The following is a 10,984-nucleotide window of genomic DNA, read 5'->3' as shown; positions in this document are numbered from 1 at the left end:
ATGATGAAAGACAGTTTAACTTTTTTGCCTTTGTTTCCATCGTGAAATTAATATTTTTGCAGAGCTCCTATGTTGCCCAGTATCCGGACAGCTGGCCCAGTATCTGGACACAACAATAACAACGTAATTGTACAGAAATTTCGACAGGCAAGTGACTTATAAGCTTCTCTTGCACTTGCAAAGTAGTCAGGCAATTGATTCCAAAAATATAACCAAGCATTGTGAAATAAAACATAACAAATGACTGGGGTATGGTGGGGAACACGAGCGGCTGTTAAATGGTATCGTTCTTACTTCCTTGTCTAGGGACTTTTTCACTGATTTAAACCTATTTAAGGAAGGCATCCGTGGACATGCCGAAGCCGCAGTTTGCAAGCTCATGATCAATTAGCCAATCTGCAAACGGCTTTTTTTCTTCATTTTCTATTTAAAAAAAAAAGCTTGGGGAAGGAACCTCAATCTGACAGTCAAAGGTCACTCTTCTATTTAGTCTGACCTGCAGTGTTGATTTCTTCATGCTCAGTCCCCACAATAAGCCTGCTTTTCTAGCACTAATTCTTCCTTCTTTCATATCTCTCAATCCCTTTGTGACATTTTTCAGACCGTTGCAACCCCATTCTAGCAGTTACAACTGGGGAAAGTACGAGAATTCCAGGTTCAACTCCGACATCTTCAGTTATATATAGAAAATGCAGTCGTGCAAAACAAGCCATGCACACGAAATCAAGTTGCTTCTGAATGAATGAAGAAAATTTCCGTATGGGGTTGAGTAGAATTACATTTTACGACTATATCATATATCCTAAGCTTTAATTATAGTTATAGATATAAAATAAATCTTATCTGGATAATGTACACAGCTAATTTCTCATCATCGATTCTGTACAGCAAAGAAAAAACTGTCCAGATACTGGGCGCCTGACATCAATACTTAGTGAATCTTTCTGGCCTGCGTTATTCCAAACTTTCTGAGAACCTGACTTCTTTAAGTATCTTCACTTAAAATATAAAACAGTTTTTTTGAAAATATCACATATTTCCTACCCTTTTCTGAGCAGCACTAATTTTACTGCGCAGTAAACAGGGTAAATATTAGCCATGAAATGTTTATTCACCTGAACAGAACGGCATCTTCTGTGACTGTTTAGCAAGCTTTCAACTGGCCAAAACCTTCATCTTAAAGCTGAAATGTCCAGCTTTCATTCAAAATACTTCGCTTACCGATAACTGAAAAGGGCGCCTTAAAAATTGAGTTTTTATTTTTAGTGTCCAGATACTGGTACCGTCCGGACACTGGGCAACATACTGTAGTGTTTATTTACACCCATAAACGGTAGGCTATTTACAGTCACCTTTTCTTTCCACAAGATCGTCTGTGTAGATTGAGTTCTCAGTTTGACAGGTTGTAGCATGTTGCCTTTGGTGGCCATCATTGGTTCCTATGGTGGGCTAGGTGTCCTGACACAGGTGGTCAGCAAACTGATGTTTTTATTAACTAAGTGATATCAAAACTTGCTTAAAACCGATCAGTTTACTTCTTTTGATTATCGATCGTGGTCAAATCTTTTGTCATTTTTTTAGCAATCAATTTTATTGAGTTTGATTGCAAAATAAGTTTGAAAACATAAAAATGGTTGAACATTAGGCCCAGTTCAGACGCTGATCTTCTCAGGAGCTGAACCTAATACTTTGAATTAAGAACATGAAAAGTTCAGCGTCTGAATGAATTAGGAATGCCTATTTCAATTTAGAACGGCTCAGCCATTCTTTTCACCGAGCCCGGCTGGGAATTTCGTCTTTGGAGTGACTTTGGAACGGCTTTGATTCAGATGCCAAACTTTTCATGTACCAAACCTAATGCATAAATTATGATAACATATTTTGTAAGCAGTTCGACTGAAATGAGCATTTTTCACCTTTCGAACTAAGTTATATAGATACTTAGATTCTGTTGTTGTGTTGTATCCATCTTTATCTATAATTGTGTATCTGAATGAATCACAATTAGCTCAAACAGATAAGCAACAGCTCATAATTAAATTAGTATTCATCTGTTACATGTATAACATCTACATAACACTTTACTGAGGTCAAGACAATTACAGAATTTTTATGTTATTATTGCAGTTTTCTAGGAACTGCTATTAATGACATCAGAAACAGCTAGTGATAAATTCTTTGATTACAAGATTTTGCAATCTATTTCATAAAATAGTGAGAAGCTGCATGAGTCTGCCAATATAGTGTGCATAATTTAACTCACATGAAACATGTAGGAGAAAATAAAACAGTTTTACTATGCAAGAAGCTTACTCAGTGCAGCCGAATTTTACTAATCAGTTGACAAAATTAATGTCAGGTTGTGACTTACAGCTAGGTTGCAGGTTACAAGTTTTAGGTTTCAGGTACATTTGTAAGCATTTGCTATGTCACACAAGGTCAGGTCAGGTCAGGTCAGGTCAGGTCAGGTTGTAACTTACAGCTAGGTTGCAGGTTACAAGTTTTAGGCTTCAGGTACATTTGTAAGCATTTGCTATGTCACACAAGGTCCTGTCAGCACTGCAAGTGGACCAAACTAGTACTTTTATATGCCTTCTCGACCCCTAGAAGTTGTTCCCGCGCATTCTCTGAGCCCCTAAAAATTTCTAAAAATTTTGTATGAACTATACATGCCATTGTTACTTGATGTGTTAAACACCCTTCTCAAAAAGATTGGATGCAAATTAATTGCCATTTCTCTTTACAGATGATGTCATCGTAAAATCACTTTTAAGTGAAAAATAACAATTAAAGAGCGAGTTACAGTCAACTCTCTCATAGCGACCACTTCTCGTATGTGACAATCTACCATAAGAGACCACTTTATTTTTTATTCATTTATTTTATTTGTTTCTCCAAACCTTAGTAGATGATAGTACAGAATTGGATATAAGATGAAAAAATAAAATAAAAAAGTAACAATAAAATTTACAAGGAAAGAAAACGTACAATATAACATTACAGCACTTAAATTAAATCACATTGTATAAAGGAAGGAGAGGAGAGGGGCACATGTGCCCCTTAAAGTTACGTATAACAAAAAACTTGTAATTTTAAATAAAAAAGTAAAGGAAAAAATTATAAAATGGCTTAGTAAATTATTAAAGAGATGATGTTTCATTAGTATTGAGCAAGGTACCAGTGGAAAAGTGCTTTCCTAAACATTTTTTTAGATGGTTGGTCTCTGATTAATTGCGGAATACTATTCCAAAAGAAACGTCCAATAACACTGGGGCAGAATCTCCTGAGATTAGTTCGAAATGAGGGTATGACTACTTGATTAGAGGATGCACTGCAAGTATTGTAATTATGTAACTCAGATTCTAGTGAAACAGGTATATTAGGAAACTTTTCATGGTGGAAATAGTCATAAAAAAGCATACATGTGTTCAGTTTAACAATATCAGGAAATTTCAGTGTGGAGTTATTGATTCCATTAAAGGAACACCATTTTATAATACGAACCGCTTTGTTTTGTAATTTTACGATTTGAGATAGTGGAGCATTATTTACTATTTCCCCATAGTGTACAAGCATAAGTAAGGTAAGAATATATAAGAGAATAATACAAACTAATAAGTGTTGCTTTTGAGACATAATGCTTTAACTTAACCATTATATTTTTATTACTAGATATTTTGTTGATTTTTTCCCCATAGATGACCACCTCTCATAAGCATGCAACCACTTCATGAGGCACCAAGTGTGGTCACTTACAAGACAGTTCACTTCATTGTACTCGTTGAAGCTTAACGCATGTTATATCTTTCTTACCAATGTAGAGTCTGTGTAAGTTTTCAAGACATTTTCTGCATCGAGCATCCTAAATGGAAACTGCAATACTACCACCTCTGGCTGCATCAGCAGAGAAGACAAACGCAAACAAGCTGAGCAGGTTCTCCATCGATGATGGAACAACAGCACTGAGGAAGGCTTCTGATGATTTTTACCCTCCCACCGACTTGGCTTCTGTTCTCAATGTCAATTACTCCATTCTTGACAACCTTTTGCGTAAAACAATTCTGAACAAGGATCAGTGGGGCAAACTCTCCTCTCCTGAAGGAGTGGAATCAGATTCCCACAAGTTTAACATCACACTTCTTGTTCTTCTACTAATTAACATTTGCAGTTCATCCGATCCTCCGTCAGGTTGGCATGCTAAGCCACCCCCTCATGACGTATTTTTTGATGCTAATCAGAATGTGTTGTTTAGTGACATGACTTCCACCAGTGTTGATGGGCAAACTTTTTCTTTGTGGCAAGACGTTAGCAGCACTCTTCACGCTCTTGGTTTAGATCAAGCTGAAATTGACAGACTGAGGACAGAGCATGGTGGAGAGCAATATTACATTGATGCCGTAATTGAGTGGGCTGACAGTAAAAAGAAAATAAAAACACAGCTGAAGGACATCCACCAGACGCAATTAGAACTCCGTAAGGTACTTCAAGATAGCAATTCAAAACTGGAAGAGCTATTAAGTAACGCCCCAAGGAAAATTCAGGATGTTGCAGATGAAGCAGTGAAGATGGACCCCAAAGGTCATCAAGAAATGACGGTAGCACACCAGAAGAGTATGTCATGTTTAGAGGGACTAAGTCATCAAGAAATGACGGCAGCATACCAAGAGAGTATGTCATGTTTAGAGGAACTAAGTGAACAAGAAATGACGGCAGCACACCAGAAGAGTATGTCATGTTTAGAGGAACTAAGTGAACAAGAAATTATGGCAGCACACCAGAAGAGGATGCTATGTTTAGAGGGACCAAGTCATCAAGAAATGACGGCAGCATACCAAAAGAGTATGTCATGTTTAGAGGAACTAAGTGAACAAGAAATTATGGCAGCACACCAGAAGAGGATGCTATGTTTAGAGGGACTAAGTCACCAAGAAATGACGGCAGCATACCAAAAGAGTATGTCATGTTTAGAGGAACTAAGTGAACAAGAAATTATGGCAGCACACCAGAAGAGGATGCTATGTTTAGAACGAATAAGTCACAAAGAAATGACGGCAGCACGCCAGAAGAGTATGTCATGTTTAGTGGGACTAACTCACCAAGAAATGACGGTCGCACAGCAGAAGAGTATGTCATGTTTAGAGGGACTAAGTCACCAAGAAATGACGGCAGCACACCAAAAGAGTATGTCACTTTTAGAGGGACTAGTAATCAAGTCGCAATCAAAAACTCAACAAGAAATCCATGAAATTCGTGAATCAGTTCAACAAGTAAAACATGAGGTAAAAACCTTAAAAAAGAGGACGAATGAGCAGACAGATGAGGTGAGTACTTAAGTCTGGATATTTGTTGTATTAAAAAGTTTCAGATGTAGAATTGATGACTGGATAGGCCACTCTAAGTGTGTATACTGAGGGAAGAGGGAAGGTCAGAAGATATTTTTGAAATGAGCAATGGCAGATTTTTCTGATTTTAAATTGCAAATTTAAACTTTACCACTCATAACCCCCTGCCCCCCCCCCCCCCCCCCCCCACCCCAACCCCAGCGGCTCTGCCAAACATAACTGACAGGATTATAACCTTGAAGTATTGGATTAAGAGAACGCTTCTTCATAAGGCTGAGTTTATAGGCAAAGTTCTTTTTAGGTCGTCATTAAAATGTGTTTGTCATTTGTTGACTATGTCAACGCCCAGCAGTCTGCTATGTTTGACCCAATTCAGACAGTACCCTGCTAGGCATATTGAGGGGAGGGAACCGGTGACCAGTGTTAGGGTCTTTAGGGTTATGGGAAAACTGAAAAAAACAATTTGAGGTATGAGGGATCATTGACAAAACAATTTGGGGGATAAAAAGAATAATCAAAATATTTTTAAGGGAGTATAATGGAATAAGTTCTGGTCCAAAATATATTATTAATTCGCCGTTTGCACATCTCCCATAATACACCTTGTTTGCCCCAAAAAATTCGCGCAAGCATGGTCTTCAATTGCTCTTGGGACAACTGTAATACCCAGGAGAAATAAAAAAGCAAATGTTAAGCATAGATCTGGGAGGAAAACAAGGTGTATTATGAGATGTGCAAATGGCAAATATTAAAATATAATATATTTTTTCTTCACTCTTTTGATGGATTATTTTATACCTTTGACAACCCTTGTTCAGTTTAGTTTCAGGTTAAGTGAGTTCAAGCCTCTTGAGCACGGCTTTTGCCTCAGAGACCGCGGAAAGGGTGGGGCTTCGTGAGCTTTATCCCCCCACGTTTGGTACCAAGTCTGTAAAATGTCCTTATCTAAAAATGTCACTTACGCTGCTGTTAGATGCTTTTCTAACTAAGCGTCTCTCTTCTGCTTTATTTGCTTTACAGACAAGTCCAGTAGAGTTCTTTGGCGTACCTTTGAATGACCAAGAGTTACTGGATGCCGATCCACGGTATGTATTGGGAGCATGTAAACGATTCATATCTCCTGGTACATATGAAGAACATTTCACGCACCTCAACAGTGGATATAGGACACCTAAACAAGTTCTAAGGAGTTTGCTGGAGGTTTTAGCAGGGTTGGACTCTAAAGACCAAGATGAATGTCTTGAGGCCATTATACATGCACTGAGAGAGGCGAGCGAAGAAGGATTTTCGCACGTTATTGAACGTCTTCAGAAAGGTATAGTAGTAGAGAACACTGGGAACGAGGTTGCTGTTCCATCTGACGTCAGAGAGGAGCTCCACGCGCGCGCGAAGCCCCATAGTTAAGTAAATCTACCCATCCTAGAAAATTTGGTAATCACGTGACCGTACACCGCCCGAGCGACCTACCGTCCGTCCGCACCACAGGTATACCAATGTAATATAACTCCATCAACAGGTATGGCAACCCAAATGCAACTCGAGGTTATTTTGGTGGGAAAATCGCATAGCCACCCGCGTCTTGTAAACCAGAAAAAAATAGAAAAGAGTCAATAAAGACGCAAACGGAAAGCGGAAATTAATTGTTTCTGTATCTGTGGTATCTAAAGTATTATGCTTAGGTTAATTGTCATGTCCACAGATTTGGAATATAGAGCAAGAGAAAGACAGTGAAAATGAGAAAGTATGCGGCAGGCCAGCGAAACTCAATGAGAAAAAAAAAAAAGGAGACGTTTTTTTTTTGTTGGAAGAACAACATGAAACTTTTGTAGCGGCGGTGACAAACTGAGAAATGCTAGCGGCCTCCAATGCAAGGTGAAAATGAGCGGCAGTGAAAAAATGTGAACGAGAACACGTACGACTTTTCCTCCAAAAATCGTTCAACTAAGAAGTTTGTGGAAGTTTCACGTTGTAATCGTGCAAAACAACGGCAAAGAAATGTACAAAAAAGTGTGCTGCAAGTGCAAAGTCGCTTTTTTTGCTAATTAGACCTATTGTTTAACACCGTTTTCCGGGGTTGCCCTTGCGGGTTAGCATTACAAGGTTTTATATTAAATTTGAACAAACTTTAAATATTATCGAGAGCTTCGCTTTTAGGCCTGGCTAAGTCTATATATCAGAGTTTGCAATGTTGCCTGCTCAGAAACTTTTTGCTGGAGACAGTCTTTTTTGTTAGGAGCTGCCGGTTTACATAGAGGGAGGAAGATCCTAGGACCAGGAAGATCCTAGAAGGCGGGTCATCCTAGCGCCATTTGTTTTTCTGTATCCAGGTTACATGCAGAAGCACTTGTCCTTAGCACTACGATCTTCCTAATACTAGGATCTTCCTAGCTGACAGGTAGGAAGATAAAATGCCTTTGTTAGGAAGATCCCAGTGCCAGGGATAAGCCAGACAAGAATGGCGGCAGGTGATTCAGTGGCTAATAACGGCCATAAAGGCCGACCATTTCGTTTGGCGTTACTACGAGCTAATTATTGTGATAATTCTGCTGAAAGTTAGTTATTAACGCCAGTAAAGAGAGCAGAAAAGTCCAATTGCATTTTTGTTTTTGTCACGCACTATTTTTATTCCTTCTCGAACCTTCTCTACTTGGGCACCGCACAGACCAAAATTTCTGCATGTTAACCCAACGAAAAGTTGTTCCACCTTCTAAGATCTTCCTTCATCGGTCCATGTAAACAGTCCCTTAAGAAACATTCGACCTCAAAAGTAGCCCGCCATGAGAGCTGGCGCTTTTGGGAAAAATTCCAGCCATGCAACAAGTAAGCTTAAATATATATTTTTTCTTTTCTGGATAGGGCGTCAGATGGTTAGTCTGCCACTAACAGAAAAACGCGAAGTGATTCCCAAAGTTTCAGAAAGAGTGGGATCATCCTGGAAGAGTCTGGCAAGGGATCTCGAGCTTGAAGACGAAATTATTAATAGTTTAGCAGGGGAAGAACGAGAAGACATAGAACGCTGTTACAGAATTTTGCGAAGGTGGTGTGAATATAACGGAAGGAATGCCACCGTGAGAAAACTCATGATCGCACTGACGAAAATGGGAAAGGCAAAAGTGAACAATGACATCATGAGATGTTTGAATCTTGTCAAACCATATGTTGTGGACACATCAGTGACCAACGCGATCCAAACTAAAATGTTACGTTCCAAACTTTAAGATTCCACCCCAAACGCCTAATTTGATGCAGTATAAAACGCGATTTTTGTCAGAAACTGTAAATCTGTACTCTAGGTATAACAAGTGCAAAGCCATATTCTGAATACACAACAGAATCGGAGTTGACGTATCACGCTGACTGTGAAAACTGAAAACGAGATGGTGAAACAACGGTATTTTCTACTGAGCCGGTTTGGATATTGTTGGGAGTATAAAATTTACAATGGGCTATTGCATTTAATATCCGTATCAACCCGCCCCTCGTCTGAAGACTTAGCTTTTCTTCTTACCCCTAAAGATTTTAAAAATTAAATCGCATTCACCCCTGACGGACTTCAATAAAATATGGGTTTAACCCTGAAGAATATGGGTCCTACCACTGAAGCGTATGAGTCTACCCCTGAAGATTTTCATGAAAGTTAAAGCTCCGACCCAAAGAATTTCATGTTTTTTGGGCTCTACCCCTAAAGGAATCCTCAATTTTTATAAGTTACACCTGAAGAATTCCATGGTTCGTCAACCGGGGGATGCGTGTATTAAATGTTAAATGCAATAGCGTAATGAATCAACAGATCAGGCTCAAAGGGATATCCACGTGGTCGACGGAAATTACAAGTTTGGAAAAACACATTTTAGTTTGGAACACGTTGACCCTTGCACCCTTGATCAAGTCAATCATGATTACGATCACAAGTAACGAACCTTGAAACACAGAAAACCACTAAACGGTGAAAATCCACCAATGGCAAATCACAAACCATGACCTTTTGATCTCTTTGGAGTAAACGTTTGTTTCTTAAGTCAAAGGTGACTCAAAGAGGTCCGCTAAGATGATTTACGGCAGCGAAAACCCTAAAAGTTAGTTTGCTTTTGAACTTCAGATTCGCGTGCTTCTATCTTTGAAAAGCGCAGTACGGAGGGTGTAATTTGCAGGTTGCAGGTCAGAATTTGGAAAAAGAGCTAAATGTCCTGAATGGTTTACAGATCTTCCCGAGCTCCTAAAACAGAACACTACAATGATGTTTTAATCTTGGTGATATCATATTCTTGACAGGGTCACACAAAACCGGAAATATCAGATCTCAGTTCTATAAATCGATTCTTTAGTCCAAGGTTTTTCGAGGCAAGAAGGAAGGTTTTAAAATTGTGAGATCAGCTACTACTTCATCGCTGTTGTCCATCTCATCACTCCTGGCTAAGCTAGTATAGTTACAGAAAAGACCGGTTCCTCGCGGTTGCTATCGCCGTCTGCCGTACCTAGGATAGAAATGGAAATTACACAACCATGGTGACCCAATTTATATGTGCAACTCGACTAAACACAAAGTAAAGTTTCATATCAGTTTAAAAGCAAAAAGAAATTTCGATGAAATCCATCTTAGATGCACGCCAGGCCTGGATAGATCATTAACCACCGGAAATTTCAATATCCGTTTTTTTTTTTTTACCATTCGTTATTGTTTTCTTTTTTTTTTACGGTGTAAAGAGACAAGACAAAACAAAGATATATGATCTCGAATTCCAACTGCGCTTGAGAAATTCTGATTTATAGTGCAGTGTGATACTATGGCCAGTCATTGAATTCAAAACTTACCTCTTTGTATAAAGAGGAATGCGAAATCTAACTCCCTCCCCCGGGGGGGGGGGGGGGTACTGCCATATATGGCTATATGGGTATGTGCCGCTGTGAAGGGTATGGTTTTCAAGCAGTTTACTCTAGGATGGGCTCCCTCCGAACAATTATTTAAAACCTTCCTTCTTGCGTTAAAAGGTCTGGAACCAGGAGTGATAGGCTCCTGCTGGAACTAAAGGATCTTTTTACAGAACTGAGATTTGAAATTTTCAGTTTTGGGTGACCCTGTCAAGAATATGATATCACCAAAACATCATTGTAATGTCCTGATTTAGGGGCTCGGGAAGATCTGGAAACCATTTAGGACATTTGACTCTTTTTCAAATTCCAACCAGCAACCTGCAAATTACCCCATCACGCTATCGTCACTTGAAAATGACTACCAAAAAAAATGACTACGGTATTTTAACATTACCTTGTAAATTAAACATGAATTGTTGTAAAGAGTGCTTATTGAATGTGATTTAAGAACTGGTGGCTTTTTTTAATTCATAAATTATGCAGAAAATGCTATTGATGCGAACAACTATTCAACGAGTTTTCTAGCATTTTTAAATTTTTTATTTTTAATTGACTGTGAAAATCCCCGCACTTTAATTAAGTCTGTCTGTCTTAAATGTAATAAGTGTCGTAGTCTTACCCAGTCTGTCTCCTGTTGCTTTTAATTTTGTGATTATGTATATATTTTAACTATTCTTATATTATTTAATTTTCTGGGCCCCAGGTAACCGACTTGTTTGATTACCTGAATGTATTTATATTATGCTGGCGAAGCTAATAAAATAAAATAA

General features: G+C 38.7%; 1 protein-coding gene across 1 annotated transcript; it reads left to right on the top strand.

The window, feature by feature from the left end:
* The first annotated feature begins 4,916 nt into the window (after nucleotides 1-4,916).
* Nucleotides 4,917-8,927, top strand: LOC140945978 (uncharacterized). The gene is made up of 3 exons (XM_073395044.1): nucleotides 4,917-5,321; nucleotides 6,363-6,657; nucleotides 8,199-8,927. Exons 1-3 carry the CDS (start codon nucleotides 4,932-4,934, stop codon nucleotides 8,558-8,560), a joined length of 1,047 nt encoding a protein of 348 aa, XP_073251145.1. The 5' UTR covers nucleotides 4,917-4,931; the 3' UTR covers nucleotides 8,561-8,927.
* The last annotated feature ends 2,057 nt before the right edge of the window (nucleotides 8,928-10,984 follow it).

This window comes from Porites lutea, chromosome 8 (assembly GCF_958299795.1).
Source record: "Porites lutea chromosome 8, jaPorLute2.1, whole genome shotgun sequence".
NCBI lineage: Eukaryota > Metazoa > Cnidaria > Anthozoa > Scleractinia > Poritidae > Porites > Porites lutea.
This window is presented reverse-complemented; position numbering and strand designations above follow the sequence as displayed.